This window comes from Phaethon aethereus, assembly GCF_964289735.1.
Source record: "Phaethon aethereus genome assembly, chromosome: Z".
NCBI classification, from domain to species: Eukaryota; Metazoa; Chordata; class Aves; order Phaethontiformes; family Phaethontidae; genus Phaethon; species Phaethon aethereus.
In genome coordinates this window covers 56630176-56657222 of record NC_138577.1, presented here as the reverse complement: position 1 = coordinate 56657222, position 27047 = coordinate 56630176, and the positions used below count along the sequence as shown (strand labels likewise).

General features: G+C 45.5%; 1 protein-coding gene across 1 annotated transcript in view; it reads right to left on the bottom strand.

Annotated features, from left to right (window-relative positions):
• ABCA1 (ATP binding cassette subfamily A member 1) overlaps positions 1-27047 on the bottom strand; it is a gene marked incomplete at both ends in the record, with an annotated part of 77801 nt that overhangs the window by 24301 nt on the left and 26453 nt on the right. Inside the window, 9 exons of the mRNA XM_082013801.1 lie at positions 128-304; positions 816-1021; positions 1904-2092; positions 4853-4969; positions 5673-5812; positions 6400-6640; positions 11057-11143; positions 16496-16687; positions 20875-20996. Coding sequence (XP_081869927.1) covers positions 128-304; positions 816-1021; positions 1904-2092; positions 4853-4969; positions 5673-5812; positions 6400-6640; positions 11057-11143; positions 16496-16687; positions 20875-20996 — 1471 coding nt within the window. The remainder of the gene's footprint in view (positions 1-127; positions 305-815; positions 1022-1903; positions 2093-4852; positions 4970-5672; positions 5813-6399; positions 6641-11056; positions 11144-16495; positions 16688-20874; positions 20997-27047) is intronic.

The window sequence follows — 27047 nt, the reverse complement described above, 5'->3', positions numbered from 1 at the left end:
ACACTAAAGAGATTGCTCCCCCACTGAAACTAGGGACATAAACCATGCTTGAGGAGTGACAAAAGCCCATGCCTCCCCAGCCACAATCCTCCTGGGAGCTTTTGAAGCAGCCTGCATGCATACATACATGTCATCGACATAACAGGGATAGGGCATCTGCTGCACATAAACTCCCGTCTTCTTCTCCGTGCCTGTTTGCACCCTGATGATGGCCTGTTCCACCGCATCCTGCAGGTAGGCGAAACCTCCCCAAACATAGCGCATGTCCTCAAAGGGGTCAGCACGGGGACCAGGATCCCAGTACCTGCACCAAGGGAACAGGAGCTTTCCATCAGAAATCCTCATCACCACACCCCCATAAGAAATTGTCCATAAGGCAGCATGTCTTGAGGGGTCTGGAGCACAAATCTTATGTGGAGCAGCTGAGGGAACTGGGGTTGTTTAGTCTGGAGAAGAGGAGGCTGAGGGGAGACCTTATCGCTCTCTACAACCACCTGAAAGGGTGTTGTGGCGAGATGGGTGTCGGTGTCTTCTCCCAACTAACTAGTGATAGAACGAGAGGAAATGGCCTCAAGTTGTGCCAGGGGAGGTTTAGATTAGATATTAGGAAAAATTTCTTTACAGAGTGATCAAGTATTGGAACAGGCTGCCCACGGAGGTGGTGGAGTCACCGTCACCGGAATTGTTCAAAAAACATGTGGACGTGGCACTTCGGGACATGGTTTAGTGGGCATGGTGGTGTTGGGTTGATGGTTGGACTTGATGATCTTAAAGGTCTTTTCCAACCTTAATGATTCTGTGATGTCAGGACTCACCCATCCTTGATCTTGTTGGTCCTTTCCACATTATCAATGTCCATGCGTATCTTGTATTTCACATGTTGAGGGAGCTCTATGCTGTTAGGAGCTATTTCACTGAAGACTATGCCAGCCCAGAATCTTCTCTCATCCAGAAGCTCCAAGGACTTGTTTATAAGTCGGACTTCTGTGGCCACAGGCTCCAGTTTGTCCAAGTTGACACACTAGACACGGACAGATTTGGAAGTGTTTATGGGCTGAGTTACCAAACCAGAATGTATTTTGTTTACATTTGGGAGGAATCAAAAAAGAGGAGAACTCTGTAATGGTAATGCCATACCCAAGAAAAAGTTGAAGTGCTGGACTACTTTGCAATGGCTCATGGTAGCCCAGCAAGTTGCTAGAGAAGTCATTTTCTCCTGCTTGACGGTCACTTGTCAGTCAAACACGTATCACTGAGCAATACCCTGGCAAAGGTATTTTCTGGACAAAAGTTTAGGTAGTGCTGTAATACTAGCTATAGGATCCCATCCAAGCGTCAATTTCCATAGATAATTTTGTTTTCTCTGTTACCAATAAACTACATCTGATTCAGAGCCACTAAAAATCAAAGGAGATACCCAAAGGCTTTGGACCAGGCCCCTGACAGGGCAAGGCCTGCTTCTGTTTGCACCCATCTGCCAAGATAACCAAGTAACAAGTAGAACAAATGCCATTATTCACTATGTCTTCCTCGGCTTAAAGCAGCTGCTAGCTTCACCACAGTTCCCAACTAAAACCCCAGGTCGAAATATGAGCTGTTACGCTGTTGAAGCAAGCAGCAGCTCTCAGTCGCCCAGTAACAACAGGGTGGAAAACCACATTCAATGGCCAAAGGGAGAGCTTCAAGAACAAGACCTACAGTTAGGTTCCTACATCTATATTTAGGCACCTGAATAAATTCTATTTTGTAACATGCTGTGTACTCAGCCCTACTAAAACCTGGTCATTTACAGAAAATGGACTGCGGAACATCCATTTTCCTTTTCCAGGAATGCCCCATCACAACAGTGGAGACCAAGCTGCTGCCCTCCCCCAGCTCCTTGCCCACACTAGCAGGATCTCACCTCCATGAAGCGGGAGATGGTCTGGATAGCCCGGTCTGTCTCATTGAAGGCATCTACCCAGGTATATACCGAGCCATTTGCTGTCTCAAAGTCCTCTGGATGGTTTGACAGGAAACGGGCAATGTCCTCCACTGTCCAGTTGGAAGCCGGCAAGTGCAGGTCCCAGAGAGCTTTGCCTTTCAGCAGTGTCTGCAGGCATTTGGTTTTCAAAGGAGAAATAGTTGTTGAGAATCAATGTTAGATCTCCTCTCTCCTCATGAAAACAAATACTGCCAGGGAAAAATGCCTTTTAAAAAGGTGCAGGGAGAGGCCCTCTGCCATACTGAGAAGATCAGCAATGATGGGGTCCCTCCTCTTAGCCTCCCATTGCAAAGGTTGTGACTCTCTTGGTATAGATACAGCACCGGGTATGCTTTTCAGGCTGGCTGGCTGCCTCCATGTCCTGCCACCCCTTTCCCAAGGAGAGGGCAGCAGAGAGCCATGCTCAGCTCTGCACCTCCGCCTATGCAAACCAGGTCTTGCACCAGCAAAACGGGGAAGAGGAGGTTGCCAAGCTCTGCTCACCTCTCCCGAACAAACCTCTGCTCCTTGCTGGGATGGAGAGGGGCTGTAGCATGGCTGGAGGCTGAACTGTCCCAGTGCTGAGCTGAAACACCAGCACCACAGGCCAGGTGGCTTCCTTGCATGTTTTGCCATTGTGCCATCAGGGCTGGCTGAAGCAGCCCTGTACAACCACGATGTTCTGCCTCTCTTGTTGTCCCATCTGGGACAGTGTTTTTTTCACCTGGTTTAACTGATGTGACCTTTCTGAGGCTAGCATTCAGTGTGTTGCCCCACTACATGTATGCACAATACCCCACACACAGACGTAGAAGCACCTGACACTGAAGCAGAAACCAGTCCTCTGGGCAGACAATGTAAGGGCAGGCCAGAGGGGAGCATTAGTTGTAAAGGACAGTTTTACTAAAGTAGGGGAGAGAGAAAAAACCCTGCACAAGGGTAAAAATCCTCACCAATGAAAACAGGAAATGGATTTTCCGCCAGAACAAAGAATGAAGCAGAGAAGTGAGGAGCTTCCCCATGCTCTGCTGTTGCCAGCAAACCAGAAAGTAATGGGTCACACACTTATAAAAACAGCATTGCAAACTGGGAAAACAGAACAGGCCAAGGTGGCAAAGGAGAACACGCAAAAGGGAAATCTGAACAAACAGGGATCAGCTACACTGCACTCTCTTCACATTTGGTCTCCCAAGGTTGGCTCTTGCCACCCTCCCCAGCAGGAAGGGCACCATGCCTGCAGGGAAGAGGCCTCATCACGTTCAGTGGCAACATTAAAGCTCCTTAACTCCAGGGGCACATGTTGTCCTCCCTGAAGATAGCAGCCGCATTAGCATCAAACTGGAAGTGCCAGAGATGGGTAAGCAAAGCACTTTCCTCTCCTTCAACAGGAAGCAATATGCCAAACAGACTGCACAACCCAGAAAGCTGGGAGGTGATGACCGGTAACCCAGCGGCAGCCTCAGAGGCTAACAAACAGCAAAAGGACTGACCTTCCCCTTGAAAGCAGCCACAAATGGGTAACTAAGTACCAGAGCCAGCAGGGTTAACAAGCAGCATAAAATACAAAACCAGAAAAGCTCTTGGCACATTTAAAAACAAAACCCCAAAAAACCAAAACAAAAAACCCCCAGCAACATTCACTTTTCAAAGGACACAACTGCAAACCAATATTCAAACCTTGACTTTCTGTCTGCACTCTCTGCAGCAAACCATTCAATTTACAGTTGGTGGCACTGATTCTCACCTCCCTGATGCGAACATCTAGAGAATTAACTTTCATAAAGCCAAGAAAGGCACAGGAGTGATGAAAATGATGTCTCTGACCCTCTAGTATGTAATATTGATGGGGAAGTGCAACAGGGCAGGTCAGAGACTATTCAGCACAGCACTACATTGGGGTAAACAAGGAATGAACTTCAAAGCATAAATGACCTGCGGAGATCTCTGTGTAACAGTTGCACTGTGACATGCAACCAGGCGCCTTGCAGAGAGAGAGGAGGAAAAACTACTCTACTCTGTTGAGCGATCCCAGTTTTACATCACTGTGCTTCCAAAGACATCAGCACAAGGTGCAAAGATCCACCGCTCCGAGTGGCACCTGAGGGAAGCAACAGTGAACTAAGCCACTTAAGCAGATCATACCCCAGTAATGCAGGTCTAACACCTGGCACAATGCTCCAGGGAGCCAACAAGCTAGCAGAAAGCATGTCAAATCCAAACAAGACTCCCAGCCCCTTCTTCATGGTCTAGTATGCATGGCATGTTATGAAACCATCAGCCATAGTGATGTTTGCTCTTCTCCTATGAGCACCCAAGTATTACTAAATTAAGCACACCACGCAAGTCCAAATGAAGTTTTTACAAGATTTGTGCCAGATTACTGACAGGCGTCTAGGTTCAGCTCTAGTATGATAACCATTCAATTCCTGTTGTACCCAATGGGGCCTGAGGTCACCTGGCACCTTCCAGGATCTGATCTAGATATATGACTGCTTGCTTTCCTGCTGTCATGACAGCACTACTGTGGAGAAATGCACAGCACAGGGAGCTGAACCTGTAACCAACCCCACAGGTCCCTTGTTTACAAAAATACCCCAACCAGACATTCATTCTGCATTAGGGCAACACTGTGGAAGAAACAGCCCATTTTCCCACAGAGGCTGATTAGAAACACATGTTAAACACTCATTGCTCCTGTTTGGAGCAGGTTGTCGCATGAAGGAATGACAAGCATAATGCAAGATTGGTACAATCACGTGTTTCAAGAAGCGGTCTCATCCATACTATTTATCTAGCCAGCTCAGCACTGAAGCACCATCTCAAAAAAAATATTTCATCGCTTATTGCAGAAGATGACAGTAGTGGTTCTAGCAAGGACAGCATACTGACCCGAACGAGATCCATTTCCTGACTACTTTCCATAAACGTCCAAATCTTCGGGCTTATCTCCTCCCACAACCCCCCGAGGTCACGAAACACACCCAGCTCCTGGAACGTCCTGTTCACCTGTTGGCAAAGAGGAGAGGAAGGTTATTTCCAAAAGCTGGCAGAGATCCACTGTGGGCTGAGAGGGTACATTGACTTGTCAAGTGAAATACTGCATGTTGCTTATATTCAAACAGCAGCTCAGATTCTGCAAGGACCACAGCAGGGAAAATCAAGTGCACTTGGAAGGAAAACAACAACAGGGAGTGTGGATGCCTGTGTCTGAGCATGGCCTTTCAAGGCTTAGTGGAAAATGACTCTGCCTTGGAGAGGAAAGGCATACAGAGGCAGCCCCTCCCCATATGCTGGTAGAGTTTTGCTGAGAGAGCTTGGGGAATTAGACAGCACATTAGGTAAACCACAATCAGGAATGATTAAGGGTCTGCTGACCAGCCTGCAGTGGAGGAGAGGAAGGACACCTGAAGGCTTATCAAGGTCTTCCCCACTCCCATATCCCACATCAGAGATGCAAAGCCTACAGATAATCAAAAGGCACCACCAGGAAAGATTCCAGCCAAAGTCTAGGAAAAGAAGAGTTTAGCATGGTCTTTTTTCCTTGGGCCTTCAACAGCAAGTACATGGGAGGCGAGAGACTAGGGAGGCTACGCTTTGCAGGCAATCCTTTCTAGGTTTGTGTTTGGGCCCGATTTAACACAGAGCAGCTAAGCTGCACAGCCAGAGGACATACCTCATTCTGTGTATCAGAGGACAGGGCTATGGTTACCTCAGTCATGACCTTCCTTATGGCTGGTGTGTCTGGAGTGTACAAGATCTTCCCAATCAGCAAGGGTTTCAAAGCCCTCCAGATGATCCTAGAAAGTGGGCTGGATTCCAGGTTCTTCATCAGCTCATTGCAGTAGGGTGCTGAGGACGAGAGGACAAAGGCAAGTGGCTGAACAGCAGAGTGACAACTGCAGAGGGCATATGCCCCACTTGTGTGGGCTTTAAGGACAGTCACAGCTGAAAGCACACCATTCATCAGACAACCAAAACTCTCCTCTACTGCAAAGCTCCACAAAAAGCCCCTTCCAGTCCAAATTTCCATGGTCCGCCCAGGAAACATGGAGCACGCAGGAAACCTCCAGAATTAAGAGCCACACTGCTAGTCCTGCACCGCTCCCACAACCCTGCTGCACGGCACAAGCAAAATTTGTCCAGAAAAGGCCAGATTTCCAAAGGCTGCACATGACTTGCTCCCTCTCCCCCAAAGGAGGTCCGTTGCACAGCCTTCTGCAGACTCTACACAAGGTCCTTGGGAATCCCTTGCATGTTGATATCCTTGACAGCCTTAAGGGCATATGCAGGAGGCAGCATGCGTGTGCCTTTCTGAAACAGCAGAACATATGCTGTCCCTCAGGACCGTCTGCTTTCATCTGTGGAAGTTTGGGAAACACTAGCAATGACAACCATGAAGTAGATGGAATCCTAGGCCATGCGACGGTTACACTCACTTGTGGAGTTATCATAGAAGTTAGTTACATCGTCTTCAGTGTTGTTGCCTCCGAACAGTGCTTTGTAATTGTTATCCTCATACCAGTTGAGGGATTTGATTTTGAGTCCTCCACCTTCGGGATGGCCACACACAATGCGTGACACAGCCTGGTAGATCTGTGTAGAGGAGTTTGAGGCATTCACGTTGGTCAGGAACATCACCTCCTGCCTCATGTCGCTCCAGCTCTTCATGCTCAGCAACTGGAAGGTGAGGTGGGAGAAGAGAGTAGAAGCTGGGATTGGACAGGATTAGTGAAGAGGAAGACCTTGCCACTCTCCTTCAAATCACACATCTGTTTTTGAACAGATGAGAATCCACTTGAACACACATTAACAGTAAAGACCAGGGAAAGCACATTTTCCCCCGCCCGAGTGGGAGAATGTAAAGGGAAGTCTATTCTGTGCATGGACAAAGAACATGCCCTTGCCAAGCTCTTTACTCTCAAGTTTTCTCCTCCAGTGCTGTGGGTGGTTCTGGCCCTCCCTGCCTTCTCACGTGGAAGCCTCTTCTGCTCCCAGTTGCACAATGGCTCACATTCCAGTGGAGCCCCCTCATGCCGGGTGGGGTACATAAATCAGAAGAGGGAGTAAGGAACAACATAAAGTGAGTGCAGCTCATGGGACACAGGCTGGATGAGCTGCAGGCCCCAGCAGTGTCACCTGGCACAATTCCACCAAGGTCAGCAAGCCTCCACTGATTTACATCAGGCAGCCAGTTTGACCTCCTAGATTGGTATCACTTGTCCCTGCCCCAGCACCTCCCTACCCTGTTATCAACAGCATTCCCAGAAAACCCTTGAAAACAAACCCAGCTGCAGCCTGGAGCCTGATCACACCATGAGCTGTGCATTCAGTCAGCCTCAGCAAGGAGCCTTTTCCTGCCCAGCTGGCCTGACATCAGGCTCAAGGTGACAACGCACAACTGGCCACAACGATTATTACCTCCAGAGTCATTTGTCTGGCATAAGCATCTACCTGCAGTATGTCATGAACTAAAAGCACCAGCAGCTCAGCCTGAGACATGCGCTGCATCAGTGTCACCGTACTCAGAGGCACTGCCAAGCTCACCACAAAGGAAAAAGTAATGCACCTCCATGAGCAGTGGTTTCACAATACACGGAGCATTTCTCTCAGACTCCCCGGCTAGAGATGCAAGAACATCAGCAGAGGTGTGCCTATACAGACTACAAGGCTGTTTATTTCAGTAACCTCTGCGATTGTGACAATAAGTGGATGTTAGGAACATATAAGGCAAGGGTAAGAACGTAGGACACTTCCACAAGTAGCCTTCCAGCTTCCATTTATTTTCAGCTCAGGGAACTTTTATTTCCTAACCCTCAATGAATTTCTTCCACGGTAAACTTCTAGATTTTTGAAGATCCACAAGTATTTAATATCCAACACATCACTGAAAAGAACTTCCTCTCCCCTCTCCCTAAGTTGGTATGGTTAGCTCCATTTGATGCCATGTTTTTTTGCACTGGAAGAGATAGTAAATAGTCAATCCCTATCTCTTTTTTCTGGGACACTCAGCTATATAGGCCTCTGTCACATCCCAAATTCATCTCTTTCCAAGCTGACAAGTCCCAGCCTACTCCCTTGTTAGTTGTGTGAAAGTCATTCCACTTCTGAATGTCCTAACTGCCCTTCTCTAAACTTCTTCCAGTTCCATCTTACAGCTGGTTCTCTATCCCTTTTTAAATCTTTTCTAGCATTTGATCCGATTTCTTGACTGCTACTGAACTATCAGGTGACATTAACTTGGATGTTCTTGCTGTGCTTCCCAGAACAGCAACATGCACTAATAAGGGCACGCAGATCTGCTGAGACACCCCTTTGTAACTGCTCATCAGCTGCATCTCAGAAACAACTTTAGATGCTGTGGCCCAACTGCCCTGTTTTCAGAGACAGTAACCAAGTCAAAGACCATCTGCCAGTTTTGCTCATTGTGTATTGTTTTTGTCACCTTTTTTTAAAATAAAATGCAGATAATCAAAGTCCAGGATGGCTGGCAAAGCCAACCAGCAACAATGGAGAAAGCAAGAGTGGGCTGGAGCAATTCAAGCCAAATTCACCCAAGCAAAAGCACACCCAGAGTCTCTGGCCTTACACTGGGAGGAAAACCTGACCTTTTGTGTTCATCTGTAGCACTGTGCTTTAGATGTGCCAACATCTGGACAAAAATTCTTAGTGCTAAACAACAGCTATTAGCTATTATGTGTCACATACACAAGGAGTCTCTATTTTTAGCCGCCTGAAAACACATGACATATCGATATGATGGAAGACAGCTGTGAGAACGGCAAAAGCATGGGGATTCAGTACGTGTGTCCAGAGTGACTGCTTCAAGTGTACCTTCATTTCCTCACTACTGCTTTTGTCTGCATCCTGGTGCCACTCAGTTTGGCTCCACAGGTTCAGGGTGACAGACACGACACTAGCATCATGAATGAAAAAGATGTCACGCAATAGCTTTTGTTGGTTACATATTCTGACATGGATTTTTGGATTTGATGATTCCTCATCAAAAAGGCCAAGGCTGCATTTCAGGTGTAACAGTTTTGAGTGTCCAATTCAAAGGGACCCCCTTGGGAAGGCTTTTGGTACCTTAGGTAAAACAGTTGATTATTCCTCAGCAAAAAGTCAGCTGCTGTAGCTAAAGTACCATAAACTCCCCAACATGAGCAACCATACAGAAATAAGAAGTGCAGCTAATTCCCATGAACATATGAGGTGTTAACCATCTTGCAGAGGGATTGCATTAGCAAATACATTTTTATACATAATTAACAGTTTGAGCAAGGAGCTTTGTTTCATCTTTGGCACCAGCAACTTTACAATCGGCGTGCAGACCTGCTCTGTTCACACCACTGGAAGCAAGTACCTCATGTGTGAAGGGTTACTGAGCCATTTCTTCTCCCAGACATCAGACCTGGCTCTGTGTTTCTTAATAGCTGTCCTTGGTCTCAGTGTTTAATCTGCCCTTCTATGTTGATTTAAAGAGCCCAGGGACACAGATCCAATCAATCCCCATACTCAGAGACAAATATTTTGTTCAGACCATTCTCTAATTAAAATTCTTTGCTAGAAAGGCTCCTAGACATGGCACAATGGTTCTCTCCACCCCCTCAAGCTGCTGCCCTTCGAAACAAGGGAGCAAGTCCCTCCTTTTCACACAGAAATCGGCCTGTCAGACAATGAGAAGTAACTTTCGGTCAAGCCATCTGGAGCAGCTCATGCTGTACGCAAAGGAAAAAGCTGCCTTTGTTTGCAAAGCAATAGGGCAGCATAAAAGGTAGTCCTACCCAAACCAGCTGCCAAGCAAAAGGCACATTACCCCAGGACGTTTTCGGCCACATCAGCAAACTGAGTATCACATGGTTTCAATTATTTTTATCCCAGACAAGAAAGGCAAGCTTAGGTGACGTAACGGGAAACAGCCGTAACCAAACTCTGAAGGGCAGCCTCCCTGCTAGCAGCAAGAGTTCTGCCGCAGTGTTAACTGAAGCTGATCCTGGAATCATCTTAATTTCACTGTAAATGGGACCCGGCGGCAGGCTGTGGGACTTGGGGAGGGATGCATGCCAGGAATTGTTGGCTGGCATGGCACTGGCTCCCGGCAGCCACCCCTCCGTGGGAGTGGAGCGCACGCTAACCTGAAGTGACCCGCTCTTGTGCGTGCTCGCAGAGGTTACTGCCGTTCACGGCTCTGAGCTCTCTTGCTCAGATGCAAAGACGGAAAGACTAGCGAAGGCGAGGAGGCAGCATTGTTTAGTTTAGATGGTTGTGATTTCTGCTTCAGGAAGAGGGTGTTTTTGCCTAGTTGCAGCACTTCAAAGTCAGAGCCAGCCAAAAAGCAACTAATGTAAGTCTCTGGCTCAACATTCCCTGCCAGTTCTGGACTTCTGACTTGTGCTAGGGTTTTTTTTCTTAATCCATCATTTCACCTGCAAAAACAAATACTTGCAGTCTCTGTAACGTCACTTTGCCTCTACTAATCGCTATTTATGTTTTGCCAGAGCCTCTCAACCAGTGTTGTGATGCCATCACACTGAATGCCCCCCAAAGACCATCTGCCCCAAAAAGCTAGTTAGACAAAGAGCAAACAGCAGCCTATAGATACTAATTTATATTAGAACAGCCACAACATCTCTTCCACATGCCATACCATCACCACATCCAGAGACCAGTAGATTCAACCAAATAACAACCCTGACATGGTTGGAAACTGAGTGAAAAACACTAGAAAGGAGGCAAACCTCCACATGCAGCTTGCAAGGCACTGTTAAGCAGTAGACGTATTGCAAGCCCAACAGTTGTGCCGCTGCTGAGAAGGCAAACCCCACAGAAAGCATCTTAATTCCTGCTCCTCCCATGAGGACCCAATCTTTAGCCACATGTCTGATAAACTCCTACCGTGTTTGTAACTTGAAGTGCCAAGAGGTTGAAAAGTGTGATGCCTGTACTGACACAGGAAGAACAGCTGTAGGATGGGGGCAAGTTTCAAAACAAGCCAGGGGGTTGACTTTTGAGTTGCACCAAGGCTTCTTGTACTCAAATGCAGGCCAAGACAACAACAACAGTGATGTGTTCTCCTGACACAAAGGTGCTCCTTACCTCTTTAACAAGCTTCCCAAGGCTCGCTCTCAAAGCTTCCACAGTTTCTGACAAATCATGCAAGGAGGAATTGAAAGAAATTTGTCTCTGCAGGAAAAGAGAAAAGGAAACTAGAAGTCACTGCAAGGCACAAACAAAGACATTAAACCTTTTTATACATTCATGTAAAGAAGAATAGTAAGGACTGTTTACACAGCAAAGTGCTTGATGGGGAAGACAGAGCTGGCTTTCTGTGCAACCTTGAGCTTAAAATACCCTGGGCTTCAGTGCCCCACAATGCAATGGGGATCCCCTTTTGCTTCCTCACTGGTTAGGTATGCAGATGCCATAATCAGAACCATCCCAATAAAACACTAAATGCACGCACGTACACTTGCAGCGCAAAGGATGGCTTGCATTCCAGGTCACAAAACAAGCACAGCCTACAGGACAGCATGTGGACAGACCTGAAATCCCACAAGCCAGTCCTAAGAAGGGGATGCAAAGTCTACACAAGGGAGGAAAGGACCAGTTGGCAGACAGAAGCTTTCAGTGGGACTCCACAGATACCAGCTCAGATATGGAAAACTCCTACTGCAGTGTACATCATCTTCATCACTCAAGTCCTCCCATCAGGCCTTAATACATTTTATCTAAACCAAGGGCATATTTTAAAACAACAAGCTTTCATGAAACGGCTGACACTCACCATCATCACAAGAGAAAGACTGACAGGTTTCCAGAAGTGGAAAGCACAGCTTCCAGGAAACTATTTGCTCTAAGCACTGAAAACAACTCCTTGTTTCCAGTTGCTCTACATGTACCCAGTGGGCCTGGGTTTTGATTTGTAGGGTTCTTTTTCCCTTGTATTCATAGATCTGAATTATATTGCACAGGAAACATTTGGACACAATCCTTTTTTCAAGGGAATGAAGATTAAAATCATTTCCTAAGGCTTCACATTAGCAGCTACACGTTGCAGCATTTGAAAGCATGCTGCAGTTACAGCATTGTGACACACAGAGGAATAGCCAAAGCCCTTGCATTTAGCACACATTTTTTAGGCTGCAGCTTTTCATTTTCACATCTTTCCTGGGGTAACTTCTAGAAGCAAAGTCTGGAGGCTTTCATGTGTTCTAGTTGATTTGCCAGAGGGTGATGAGACCTGGTCAGTGCCATCTGGTGTAAATGGGCACTGTTCCACTGATCTGCAGTGCATTTAAGACCCAGCTAACTTTTCTGAGTGCACACTTAGTGCCTGCTCCAAAGTCAGTTGTAAATTTAGGGAGGGTCTCTATAATCTCTGAGGATTTCCACTAAACAGTCCTTAAGGTTTGATAAATCAAAAATCATCATTAGAGCTGAAAGAAAAGCAGCTCAAAATCCCCACAGGCTAAGATCTTCAAGACGTACTTAAAGAAATACATACCAAAGCTACATAGCTACACTACCACTTCAGCAACAAGATGAGGTAGAAAGTCCTAGGTTCATGCATAACAGTAGATGTGCTTGTTCAGCTCCATATTCCTCATCAAGCTCTACACAGATTTGTGCTGTTCCCTATATTCAGAGGTGATTCAGGGACAGAGTGGATGAGGAAGAGTTTTCTGATGATACTAATTGGTTCAGAACAGTGAAAAGTCAAAAGCCAATTGCAAAGGATTAGTGAAAGGCCTCATGCTGACACACTGTTATAAAGTGCCAGACAAAATTCACTGCTGCAAAGTAAACTACATAGGGAGAAGACAGTTCTACCTTCAGATACCCTTTGATGGCTCTGAACTAGCTACTACCACTCAGAAAGGGAGATCTTAGAATTACAGTGATAAAACAGATCAACATCAGTATAAATCCACAGTGTAATCCCAGTTCTCAAGTACTACATGCAATTTTGTGTCCTCCATCTCTGAAGGAACACAAGTACAGAAAAAGCCACAAGTATGATTCAAGATAAGAACAGCTTCTGAAGGAAGAACAATAGCCTACAGTTCTTTCAATGGGACCTGTTATGACAGAGATCTGTGAAATTACAAGTGGAATGAAGAATGGGAACAGGGGATGATTGCTCACTGTGCCTCATCATTCAGGAATAGAGGACTTGAAGTGAAAAGATCAGTTTAAAACAAACCAAAGGATCTACAGCACACACAACTTAGTATCTACAGGATTTCTCCATTTTGACTATGCAATGCTGAAGATACTGAAAGTTAATGCAGGTTTCAGAAAGGCTTAGAAGAATTCATTAAAGAAAATAAAAACTTACCAAACACCAAGATCCCAGCAGTAGCTGAGAAAAGTCTGAGTTGCAAGCTACTGAAGAACAGGACATTACATTGAGGAAACATTACTATGTACTTGCCCCATCCCTGCATTGTTTTACATGCCTCCATTAAAGGCCACTGCTGGACTAGAACTTAGGGGACACAGCTGAACAGGACCTTGGTCTGACCCAGTATACAAGTCTTAGGCAATTCAAGGAGCTTGCAAACCTTACCCTGAAATGTGAGAATTCCCCTATCCCTTCACACATCTCCACCCCAACCTTTCTTCCTTAACAAATTCACAGCACTCCAAGTTCATTTCTCACCAGAACTTGAAGTGATGCCATTGCTATGGAGAAGTTTTGCTTTCTGTACCACCATCCTTTGCATCTTAAAGCCCAACTCAGGGAGCCTCTCACAAGTCACATCTCCAGACACAACAACAATCAGTCACAAGTGGCCAGTCTTCTTTGTACAGATGAGCATGTCATGAATTTCCCTGGAAAATAACTCTCTGCAGTGGCTCATTAAGTAGTTCATTACATTCTTAAAAGCCCTCTAGCTTCAGGGCAACTCCAGTAAGATTGGTCCCACTGTGAGAGTGTCTTTAGTAGGTGTCTACACTACATCTTTGGAGGGCGTGCGCAATGACTCATTTTCCAGTGAAATGCAGCAAAATCATCACCTGTCCTGTCCAGGCACACTGTGAAAAGACAAAGTTCTAGCAGGTTTTGAACAGAACTGCCCTGTTCAATTCCTGTGATAGTGGCTGAGCAAGTCACGCCTTCATCTAGACTTGTCTTTTGGGGCAGCCAACATCACAATACTCTTGAGGTACAGACTGTACTGAGCGGACTCTGTGTGCTTGAAGTGAAAAGATCAGTTTAAAACATGAAAATCACATTAAAACATGTGTTTTTGTAAGCACACAATCAGGTCAGTCACTTTTAATCCGGATCAATTCCGTGGTGTAATTTACTGCATCGTCTTGCAGAGGAAACAACAAACAGGAATGCACAGGGGCAGGAACAAGCAGGTAGATGCTGTTCTGAGTCTTCTGGATTAAGATAGTTCAAGGAACTATAGCCACTCTACTTGAGAGGCAAAAACTCCTGTTTTACTATTCAAGCCCTTGGGTTTGCATTTACACAATTCTTGCACACAGTTGCAAGTCCTTTCCACCCCAACTGTATTGACCTAATCCTATTAAGATGCTGCCTCTCCATAAATCACACAATGCTGCAACCAGTGGAGCCCACGTCCCATTATACAAGTGAAAAACCTGCCTCTGAAATGCTGTTGTACCTGCATTTGATTTGGCCCTTACTTTTACTTACTGAAATGCCATGCTGTGAAGTGCATCAAGGGGATTAAGAAAAAAAAAAAACAAAACAAAAAAACAATGTGCCCAGAGATTTGTCATTGGTTTAGAGGCTCTGTAGTAGATACGGTGCATAGTAGCTTCAGTGTTCACATCCAAGATTTGATCCACAGTGCCTTGAATTATAAGCTATGTCAAAAGCCTCATTTGTCCATGAACAGGAAGTCCCCTCTTTGTTCAAATTTGTTACTGCAGGTCATGGCACTTTTTAGCCTTTAAAAACACTAAGTTTCAACCGTGTCAACCATGATCCTAGAGTTAATTTATTCATTTTGCCTGTCCACACTGAAGCCAGCTGTTTTTTATTTCACTCACTGATGCATTGCAGCAACTTAACTAGACGGTAGCCTCTGACATTTTTCCAAAGAAAACTGTGGACCTTTACATGACAGTATACAATACACAGCAGGTTTGAAACTGCTGGCTTCTAGACTCAAGTTTTTTTCCCTCTGAAGCCAAGATCATGAGCCAGTTTCTCAGAAGTCCCCCAAAATTGCACATAATGTCTTAATCTACTTTGCTGTTGCCAAGTGGCACAGAGTGGCTCATGACTGCTTTCTCTCACCAACAAACAATATAGATGTAACAATACAGATACACTCAGTACCCGCTTCTGTCAGCTAAGTTGTAAAGACTTTCATTAAAAGAGAAAAAAGCAAGACTGAGTCTCCAGAGGGCCCAGAAGACCAATACTGAGTTGTACTACAGCTGGCTATTTTCATCCCCTTCGGTCCCCAAAATTCTAGCTTAAAGTAAATGCATGCATGTACCTCTAACTGAACACAAACAACTGCTTATAGCCATTCCTTTTCAAACAGTCCATCTTTGTTATGGGGACAATTTTACTGCTGTTACCTCATCTCTTAACGCTTATGATTATCTTGCTTTTCCAGCAGGAAAGAAAAAATGCAGATGGAGGACATGTGGAAAACAGAAGATGAGCTGTGGAGAGAAGTAACTGACCACTATGTACTGTGCAGAGGAGTAATACGATTCCAGTACTTGATAATGACCCTCTTTGACTGGGGACAAAGCCAAGCAAGTGGTACATGACTTTCGGTCCTGAAAGGCTCATCAGATCTGTAACTCACACAGCCGAAGTCTTTTTTTCTTCCATAGCAGACAACAAAGTGTTTGTTTTAGTGGGTAGTTCTGTGGTCCCTTCTTCTCTCTACTGGTATTTCCAGCACTAGCTTCCTCAAACTTTTATATTTTACCAGACTTTGCGGACCTATGACAAAGCATCACTGGGGTTTCCTAGATAAACAGCTAAATCTGCTCTAGTCTCCAATCACCCCTTAGATAATGTATTTTCCTGAAGTTCATTGAATTCTTGCTTCAAAACCCATTCAGTTGGTCAATATTTGAAACAGGGCTTTAAAACTTGACTCTTTTTTGTATGAATTAAATTTGCTCAAAGGTTTGCTACTGGCTAGAAACTTCTGCACTCAGTGGCCCCATGGTAAGGGCAGAGAGTGATGGCTTTAGCATTCAGCATAGGCCAGTCTAATATCTGGGCTTATTCCAGCCAAGACACAGCATCTGACCAAAACACAGGGACAACCAAGAGCCTGTTTGTTACTACACAGCATAAATATTTTCCTCTTGACAAACTGAACTGCAGACCACACAGGAAGGGTAAGAATGACAGGAAAAAGCAATGTTGTTCGTGTTCCAGTGATAAAGACAGCTGTCTTCTTTCTTACTGCCAATGAATGGTTCACTCCAGAAATGCAGGGATGAGTTCCTAGACTGACAGCGCTCGTAAATGTCACTTTATCAATGACAGCCTCTCACAGGTGCAACCAGTGGACTCACCTGAAGGGGCTTCAAAGGATTCAGGTTAGCACGGAAGGCTTGTTCAGCTGCATGGAGTTTTTCCTTTGGCAAGGTACAAATGAAGGCTTCAGAGTCCATGGCTACCGTCTGATTTTGGATTGTAAGAAATTCAGACAATGTTGAGCTATTGCAGAGATCTCGCAGTCGCATTCTGTAACCAGACACAATGACCTGGAAAAGCGGGGAAAGCATGTAAGTCTTTCTTTGTGTAAGATTCATAACACAAAACTGGTCGTCATCTAGACAAAAATAACCATTCATAGTATTTCCAGATAGAGGTAAGAGAGCATTTTTCTCTACAAGTTGCACGACCGTGACACACGCGCAACTCAATTCCAAGAAAAACACGTTTCCCTGCTGAGTACATGGGGGAGAGGTCCTGGAGGAGGCAGGTCTCTCTCCACTTCTCCACACACATGCACAGAGCAGCAGTTATCCTGTCCTCCACAGCAGCCATTTCCTCCAACCAAGGGTACATGCATTGCCCAATTCTCGGTCTTCTGGGAACTGAGCCACAGAGACAAAACAAGGCTTGTGACCAGACCCAAGTCTGGCAAATGTATGTGAAAGGTGAAAGACCCATGTCCCAAACTCCTCAGATGTATCTGCCAGACACATTTGCTGTGCCATTCTGGATCAGGATCACCTTCTCCCTTAGCTCCGAACTCTCTCTTTACTAACTGCTGAGAGAAACTTTTTGCAGTGTTTTGGGGCAGATAATGTATCCGTGAAAAAAATTATCTTACTGACTGCAACAAACAGGAGAGAAGATCCTAGAGTCTTCCTTCACAGGCATATTTTTTTCACAGGCATATTTCACTTGAGGTGATAGTTTGCTTGTTGATAATGTTTCCTAATCTACAAGGAACCACCTTATCCATGAAAGAAATGCATAAAATCCCTCTGAATTATCACCAGTCCCTTTCAGACCTGATGGCCTAGTTTCTTTTAGTAAGGTCTGTTCCAGGATTTAGGTTTGCTGAACAACAAACAGGAACTTCAAACAGGTGCACACTTCATGAAGGTGATAAACACAAGGAAAATCCAGAGTCTTCCATTGGAAAGATTTTTTTGTTTTGCCTTGGGGCTAGACAGAGGGAACAATTTTATTGTAAATGCACAGTGAACAACAGCTTTATACTTAATTTCTTATTTGTTCTTTTCTAATAGCTGGCATGCATTGCCCAACATTCAGCCACAACTGGAAAGGATTGATCTACATGCCAGAAGAGTTAACAGTTCCTGCATCATCCTGGTAAGTCTGAAAATTTTCTTGTCTTTCAAAACCAAAAGGACATCAACAATCTGGGGAGCATGGGGGCGTGGGCAGGGAAAGCGGACTATGTTCAGAAAACAAGCAGCTGGAACTGGTAGGAGAGGGAAGAGATTTATACTGCAACACTTGTGCAAACCTTTAACTTTAGTCTGCATCCATATGCTAAAAATAGGATGTTTCCATGCTGCACACTCAGCTGAATAAATGGGATAGCTCCCACATCAAAAAGGCTGGCCTTTTGAAAAAGTTTGGGTGATTTTTTTTTGCCAGCAGAGATACTACCACCATCATAGCCATGCTGAAAAGGGGATGTTCCTGTGGCACTGGCAGTGACTTTCAGGAGACCTGGGATCAGTCTAAAGCAGCTTCCCTGGGTGGACATACAGAAAACCTGTGTCGCCCAGTGCCTTGGTGCTCACTTAAAATAAGTGAAGGTGAACAATCCTTCTACCATCACCTGTGTCTACCTACCTTTTTCCTCTTCTGGAGAAAAGCCACTTTTTCCAAACACAGTGAGTTCCATCTTACGTGACCCTAGAACAAGGCCCTGCCTATGCCCCCAGACTAAAACACCTAGTCACACCAATCCAATTCTCTGCAACCATTTCAAGTCATCTGAAGTCATGGTGTCTTCAACAGGCAAATACATTCTAAATGACAGGTTATGTCCCCTAAGGACTCTCAAAATGCCAGGCTCATGTCTGAAAGTAGTCACAGGTGACCGTTTTGTGCTCACAGGTCACATCACTCTCTCCTGGGGCTGCCCCTGCTGTATGAAAAGGGGCGATTTGTTCCAGCCAGCATACAACCTGGCCATTACTATTTATTCCTCACTGCCATTCAACGCGTCACGCTGCAGCCCTGGCCCAGAACCTCACTGTGCCTCTGCAGCTTTTCACAAGAACAGGACCTACTCCTGCTATCCAAGCCATGTTACAGCTGTCTGGCCATGCCTGGACAACGGCAGCATACTAGACTTGATCGGATAGCTGCCTGCCCACCACTGACCCAGGCTCCTTCCAAACCCCACACCCTTCTGAGCATACCTGCCACTGAGAAACCTGAGAAACACAAGGTTGAGCCACTCTGCCCCAGGAAGCAACGTGACCATCTAGACACGCTTTGGCTATTTTTCTGTACCTGCACTGTATTCTGTATGCTAGATACACGACCCTGCTTGGCACGTTGGAGTACCATCACTACAGTAACACCAGTGAACAACAGCCCCATCGCCTTGGTCATCTCAGTTCCTTACTTGCTTGCAAATCATAACTTCTGGGCTTGAACCACCACGGGATGCTAAAAAGGCTGCAGGAAAAGGCTGTATTTGCTGTGAGAGGTTTGCATACTCTGAACAGGCCCTTGTATATGACCTTATAAATAAAGCTGTGACCCACTCATACAGTCAGAGACCAAACAACTATTGCCTATTACTACTGCAGTCACTATGCAGCTCAGTAGTGAGGTCACATCTCCGAAGTCAAAGGTGTCTGCTTTCTGAGTTGGATAAAGTCATCCTGCAGGGAGAGAGCTCTGCCTCACAGTTATCTGTATTAGAAAAGTGCTCACAGAAAGATTTGGTGGGCCACTGCCCTCCTCTGCATCTTACTGCCCTGTTACTTAGATTAGCCCTTCTGCCATCTCAGAGCACAAACCGCTGTTAAGACTAAACAACATCACTCCCAGTGTCATGGCAAAAATCAGCGTAAGAATTCCACAAACCAGAACACAGCTTAAAGCATTCAAGCACGAACTCATCAACTGACTACCCTTTCACCATTTTTCAGGTATGTTCTGCAGATAAAAGCTGAAGCTTTTCTTCACCTTTCACTGGCTCTGCTACATACAACCAATATAATATGGCAGTCACACAATGTAAGGTCAGAGCTAACTTTTTGCCTCTTTGAAAAACGTTTCTGCCTTTCCATCAACTTAGGGAGAATGTGTTGTCATTGCTGAAGCCTTCTAGTTATCCTTGCAGAACCATCTGTAGCACAATTCTGTTTTAATCTAGCATGAATGTGAGGAAAATTAATGTCAAATAAAAGAAAAGTTGCAGCCTAAAACGGGTTAAAATTTTTTTTTCCACTTTACTTTTTTCAGTGGAACATATCCTTAACTTGTCGGATTAATTATCAAACTGCACTAAAACAGATGGCTTGATAGAATTCACTGAAGAATGAGACAATGTGTGCGAAGGGGGACAGCATCTGTAACTACATGAAAACAAAGTCTGAAAGAACTATTAATCAACTCCACTTCAAAGAAAAGATCTGATCTGGAGAAGGGAAGTAGAATGGATTTCCTCCTCCTTTTGCACATCACCTTTTGCACTGCCTTAAGAGAGCCACAGGTCTTCCTTTGAAGTCTGAAGCAACCAGTTCTGATTTCTGCGTTTGAAAGAATTCTGGTGGACTAATTCATCCAGCCTAGCAAAACACATGTTCTGAGCTTTGCAATGGCAGACAGCCATCTCAGGACAGGGACTCCAGCACACTGTCACCACTGCCTACATTTATGAAGGCAATCGTGGGAGCTCTCAGAAGTTTCATTTGAGATCAGGGCTGTTTTGTACTACATAATGTACAAGTTTACTGTCTGTCTTGAAGAGTTGGCCACAGACTGAAAAGCATGACTCCTTCTGCTGCACAGGAATCTAAGGCAGGGCAACACAGAGAAACCCTGCTCCAGTCCATGCTGAGTGACCAACCACCCGATTTTTATTTCTAATCAAAGTGAAACAGTTTGAACAGCACTAGCAACCTAATTAATGTTTTACTTGGGTAAAAAAAAACCCAACAACACAGAACAGGAAAGAAGAAATTCAGTTTAGCCTGAAGGGTACTAGGCCATTTTCTTATGCAGATCAAAACACTTGCATGTGGGTGTCAAAGTTCTTTTACAGCTTACCACCAAGTAAGACTGTAAATTGAAGGCAAGAGTGAAGAGAGAAGCAGGGATTACAATTTCCTCTGTGTTTGTACAACACCTAACGCAGAGGGGTCCTGCACTGTGGATCTTGGCACTATGGTTAAACAAACAATAGGCAAGCATTGTGTTAGTGGTTGAAAGTGCTCTTTACCTGCTGGAGGTTGACCTCTGCATCCAGTAGCTCCTCTACTACATACGATGGCATGGACACATTATGATGGAGGAAGTCTGAGAACGTCTCGTTGTCAACCAGGAAATCCCGAAGTTTCAAGTCTGGGAAGTGACAAAACAAGCAACATTCTGGTCAGGGCAAAGCCAAAAGGAAACTCATCTGAGAGCTTTGAACAGGAAAAGCAAAGCTGACAAATAGGGAAGAGGACATTACGCAAACCATACCACAAAGGGAAAAGAGGAGCTGCGCGTAAAGTGCTCTGAAACTTGGCAGCTTTCAGAGATGTCAATCCATGATGTCTTGATCTCAAAAAAAATAAAGAACCTTTAAAAACAACTCCCTTTAGCATCATTACTTCAGCTCAATTTGCATGTACATACACAGAAGAAGCAAGGCACACCAAGCTGCTCCCCTGATCTGGGGTAAAACCTACTCCAGCATTAGTCTTGCACAAAGATTCAGCTTCACTTAATCCCTGTGTTGATACTGAACACGGGACTGAGCTGGTGCATGGACCAACATGGGATTTACTAGCCTGTATTATGTTAATAATAGATGTATTCTACCATAAATTTCCAAGTCTGACATATGCAGACACACAGATATGGTACAGAACCACACACAGCTCTAGGAAGCAACCTTAACCACTCAGAAAAATTCCTACAAGTGCTTTTTAATTCCATTTTCTTTCCCAAAAGCTTCACCTTCTGAAGTCATTGATGTTTTATCTCTTGGCTTTAAAATAATTTGTATCTCCGTCACATCGGAGGAGAACCATCTGGAAATTATAATCCACGTACAGTATAATGTTCACAAACCTGCAGCTTAAGCAACTGACTCTCACACCGTTTTGGGTTTTTTGTTGGTTTTTGGGGTTTTTTTTTTTGTTTGTTTGTTTTTTTAATGACAGAGAACACAATTCTATCTTTATTATGCTTAAATAAGCAGTGATGAGGAAAGCAGCCATGCCTGGAGGAGCTGAGAAAGCACGTTTCATGGGATTTATTGGGGTGAAGCTTTCCAGGCTAAGATGAGTCAACTAGCTAGGTGTCACACTGCTGCTTCTGCTCTAGGAAGACAGGATGCATGGCGAACAGTGGACCACGACGAGGTCTCATGGGAAAGTAATACAAGGGAGCCCCAGGAGTTTGTACCTTGCCCTGCCTACAGAGAACAGCTGTAACAGAACTTTGTTTTCCCTCTTTCCTTTTGTGTGGGTTTTTTTTTTTTTTTTTTTTGCTTAGCTCAGCAGGTGATACCCTCAAGAAAGCCCAGCCCTCAGGAAAGAGCATGCTGGGCTCTCAGGATGCCACCGGTGGTAACAGGGAAGCTGGTGGTCTGGGTGGCACTTCTGCTTCCCAGGGCCCAAGCTTGGCCGAGCAGCTGGCGAGAGGAGGAAGCCACACGCTCTGCTCTTGCGGCACGAAGCACGCGGGGGTTACTGACGGTCATTGCTCTCTCATCTACATATCCAGTTACAAATTCCCTGCTGCCTTTTTGTTCCACGCAAAAAAGTAAATCGCCCGCTCTGCTGAGGCGACGCGGAGGTTACTTTGGGACGAAAGGTTCTTGCCCTCCTCTCTCCCCCCACAGCAGGACCACTCAGCAGTATACCTTTTTTGACCACGCCGTGCAAAAGCCCCACTGTACCCTATCACCAAAAAATCAACGACCGTCTCCTCTCCCAGCCTGGGGAAAGGCTGGGCAAAGAGCCGGCTCCTGCAATAACTTAAAAACGTCCTTTTCTTTCCAGCAGAGGCTAAAGCACCCTGCTTCACCACAACTGGAAGAAAAATTCCCCCCACCCTGATTCCTTGGTTACTTCCTAAATGCGCTGAACTCCCTAAACACTTCTGCAGCTTGTTTATTTTTTGGTGAGATCACCAACAGTTCAGAAACTCAGATGGACAAAGGGGTAGCTGGCTGAAGGCACACTGGCATGCAGAAATCAGATGTCCACAAACTTTTTCTTTTCATCTGTCCCCATTTAAAATATTTTTGAGGCTCCTCTTAAAGAGCCACACACCTTTTAAAAAAGCATAGCCAAGCAATAATTCTTCTCTTCTCCTACTTTTCCGTTTCCTCCTTGTTGCTTTGCTTTTGGATTTGCCAGCGCTTTTTTGTTTGTGGGTTTGGTTTGGTTTTTTTTTTTTTGCCATATGGAAGCAGGATTTTCTTGGTTGGGGACATATTCTATAGGTAATTGCAGGAAAGCAACCTGAACTACGTTGGGATTCCTGCTGGCCTGTCTGTAATCATGATGGGGAGTAACAAAGAGCGTGCCGTCTTCCACGCTGTAATTAACCAGCCCAGCGTTAGCAGGGCATTTTTCCCCTGCCTTTTTGTGATGCTGAGCATTTTCAGACTTGCTCTGCACTAGAATTTGCTGAAAATCAAAGCTGCCTTCCAAGGCAACTCCTACAAAGGTCTGAAGGAGTTTTCATCGTCATTTGCAGGAAAACGCAAAGGGAACAGAACGTGAAGTTACCAAAACCACTTGTGGGACAATGCTTGGCTTCCAGCCAGCTGGTCACGAACTCATGCTCACTGGTCATAACCCTTGTCTGGCCAAGACCACACATAGAAGTTCCACGAGACCAAGGGACTGGATCCCCACACCATGGTCCCGCTGCAGTGCCCTAAGCAAACAGCCAGCCTGTCTTACCATGCAATTTTCCCCCCCACCCCATCTGGTCCTACTTCCAGCACTTGTGGCTCAGTGTCTTAGGCAATCCCCCACAATCACGGCGGCACGCATAATGACTTGCACGTGAAACCACAGAAAAGCACCAAATGCTGCAATCAGTCTAAATTCCTGCCTTGGATACTTCAAAAAGACAAGAGTTAACAGAGGTTTCCTCTTGAAAACAGCCATTCTCCTCCAAGACCGCTTGCCCACTAGGGCCTAAGGAAATACGAGAGAATTAGTTAGAAGAACTCCTCCAAAAATAGAAAACAAAAGAAACGGGCAAATCTTTTGAAGGCTAATACCAAGCTTACCTAATAATGCAAACATTTGGAGTGGAAGAACACATTTTACAAGCAGAGGCCTACTACTGCAATATTTTCCTGCCATAAAAGCTCAGACACACTGATCGCATTACTCAAAAAACGTTGATGCAAAATACATCAGCTCAAACGTGATTTAGCTCACACACCTTCTCTCACACTTGAGACTGACCAAGGGCATCGGTACGGTCAGCGGCTGCAAGCCGGCTGGCACAGAGCAATGCAGCTGCGGTGTCCAAACAGGACATCACAGAGGAGTCCCTCCACATACTTCTGCTGACATGGATGTGCAGCCTCTCCTCCCCTCCCCTCTCCACTTATCTTCAACAGAAAACCAAGGGAGCTGCAGTCCCACAGGCTCCCTCTCACCATCACCACAGGGTATGGCCTCCTGATCGAAACCTCAGGTCCCAGCAACCGAGACAGGGCCCAGGCACAAGTGTGAAGATGAACTTGAGGTCAGAGTGAGCAATCATGCTCAAAAGACAGTCAGATCTGATGTGAACCATCTCACTGACTCAGTGGTGGGATGCACGTCTGCAGAAGAAATACTGAGGGAGCTGATCCTCATGGTGGACTACTTCTACAGTTTCGGTCCTGACCAAGGGGGCAACAGCACAACAGCAGAGAACGACAACAGAAGTTTTGCTTATAAACCACGCAAATAAGCCCTAATAACAGCAGGCCCAGCGGGGCTGAAATGCTTTTGTTCTGTCCTAGCTTGGACACTGTACGGCAACAAAGCAGAAGACAGTCCCAATCTGCATGAAACAAGCAGGAGAAGATAAGTCCACTTCCCATGCAGGACAAGGAAAAAGGTCCTTCCTACGGTCACGTAAGGAAGCCTCCAGCAGAACTGAGAGCTCACAGAGCTGGAGGTCTTGTGCCTTAACCACAAAACCACCCTTCCTCTCTGAAGTCACAGGTCAGAATTAGGCAATTGCACACGGCAGCATTTCAGAGACACTGACTCCATGAAAGGCACAGCTGTCCTTTGTTTCCACACAATTCAAACCAGCCGTGGCATCCGAGTTCTGGGCATGAAAACCATGATATTAAGATTGCAGAGCATCTCCTACAGAACTGATGCACTGTTTTAAATCTTTAAGATTTACATTTTCCTGACATCTCAACCTTTTCCAGCACCTTCATGCCCAAGAAGAGCTAGGCTAGTCATTCCTTGCTGGAGAATCAAATCATTGTGACAATAGGGGGGGGAAGACAAAACCAAAAAACACTCAAGGACCTCAAGACATCCACATGAAATAGCAAATAAAAACAGAACCTCCACGTTTGCTACATTATTGGTTAAATCAAACAGCAAACCAAAAAATGTTCATTATAAAAAATAGCAAGTCAGTGCTGCGTGGGGTCTCCATTCCATGCACATCAGAACTGAAGCAACAATTGTGCAGTGAAGGTGTCCATGGTCCATACATTCTCCACAGCCAGAAGTTTTTAGCATCCTCTTTCTAGAAACACATCCCCAGTTACTTTCACAAGCCCACAATGCAGGAAAGAGCTCAATGCAGGAAAGAGCAAGAGAAACCACAGCAGGCAACCAGTTTTAATTTGCTTATCTTACTGCAAGTGTGACCGTGACAGTAAGTCATGACCATTCCCAGCAACACTGGGAAGATCTACAGACAAGCGGCACAAAAAAGCCTGTGAGGACAGGTTGCAGAGCAAGACTATTCCAAACTTCTCTCCCATTCTTTCTTGCTTCACTTGGAAACACAGAGGGCTTATACCTTCCTCTAGAAACTTAATAGTGCAGTATCTTTTAGAACTAAACAATAGGGCAGAAACACAAAACCCCACGGAAATTGTGGTTACAGTTTTCATATCCTGAATGCTGCCTTCTAAAAATAAAAGGCATGCAAGTGGTATTTCAACATCTCAATCGACTGTAGAGTACAAAGCTCACCAGGTCTGACTTCAATTTGTGGGGTTTCTGCCAAAGGATTTGTGCCCACAGTCTACAATAAACCAGATTTTCAGCCGGTTTAGAACTAACAAACTCAGTGAAAACAATGTGACAGTCTGATCTACTGCTTACTTCCCAGCTTCACATGCTGCAAGTCCCTGCAAGGAACTGAGTGAAGGAAGAGGGAGAAGGGTATTCGTGCCGTAAGTTAATTCAGAAGCTAAGAGGAAAGCAAGGCAGTGTGTCCCATCTACAAACATGACTATTTATCTTCAGGGGATTTCACTCCCTACTGATGTAACATGCAAGGCAGAAAACAATTATGTTATTTTATGTATATCCATTGTGGTTGGAGGATTTACTAGCCTTTGGCTAAGCCTGTATTCCTCACAGGCAAGCATCAAGGCAACAGAGAAGATGGTGTTAAATTATGGTCCTTTCTCTCCTCACAGAGACTGCTCATAGGGCAACCCAGTCATTTTCGTAACAGCAGCATTAAAGCATCACAGAAAAATGAAATAGTGAGACAGGACGGGGCATGAGAAGCTTTAGCTGTGCTCTTTTAGAGTCAGCAGGTTTCCACAAGTGCCCGAAGGAGACAAGAACAAGTGGGTTTCCAGCACCATACAAGTCAGAGGCACCTGTCTCCACTGGCTAATGGAAGGAGAAAAGCATGGAAGAGTGGCAAGTGAGCAAACAAGGCATTTCTTCTCCCTGCAGAGAGTTCAGAATCACAGCTCCCAGTCCCCCACTCAGGTAAAACCGCACTTCTACAGCAGGAAGGTGGGTGTGCGGCACCTCCGCAGCGCGCTCACGCGAGGGCAGTGACTCAGACACCCACGCCAGCCCGACTGCACAGCTGGCTGTTAAGCCTGTGCAACACCACTCCGCAGCGCCTGGGCACAACTGGAGGACAAGGTCACGAGGATCCCTGGTCACACTGGCTTCCTTCACCCAAGGCATCACTCGTTCACTGGTCATACTCCCAGCAACAGGAGTTTTTGCTAGACACAAGCACGTGGAAGGGCTGAAGCTGAGATCAAGAGCAGGAGCTCCAGCTGCAGCAGCTGAAAGCATTTATTGGTGGCACATGTGACCACTAGAAGAACTACGGCTAGAAACCTGCCTCAGCCTTCAGCAAACCCTCACATGGTGAAAGCAAACCAAGTGCTGCCACAGAATCACCTTGTACACTGGAATTTTGTATTAATTTTTC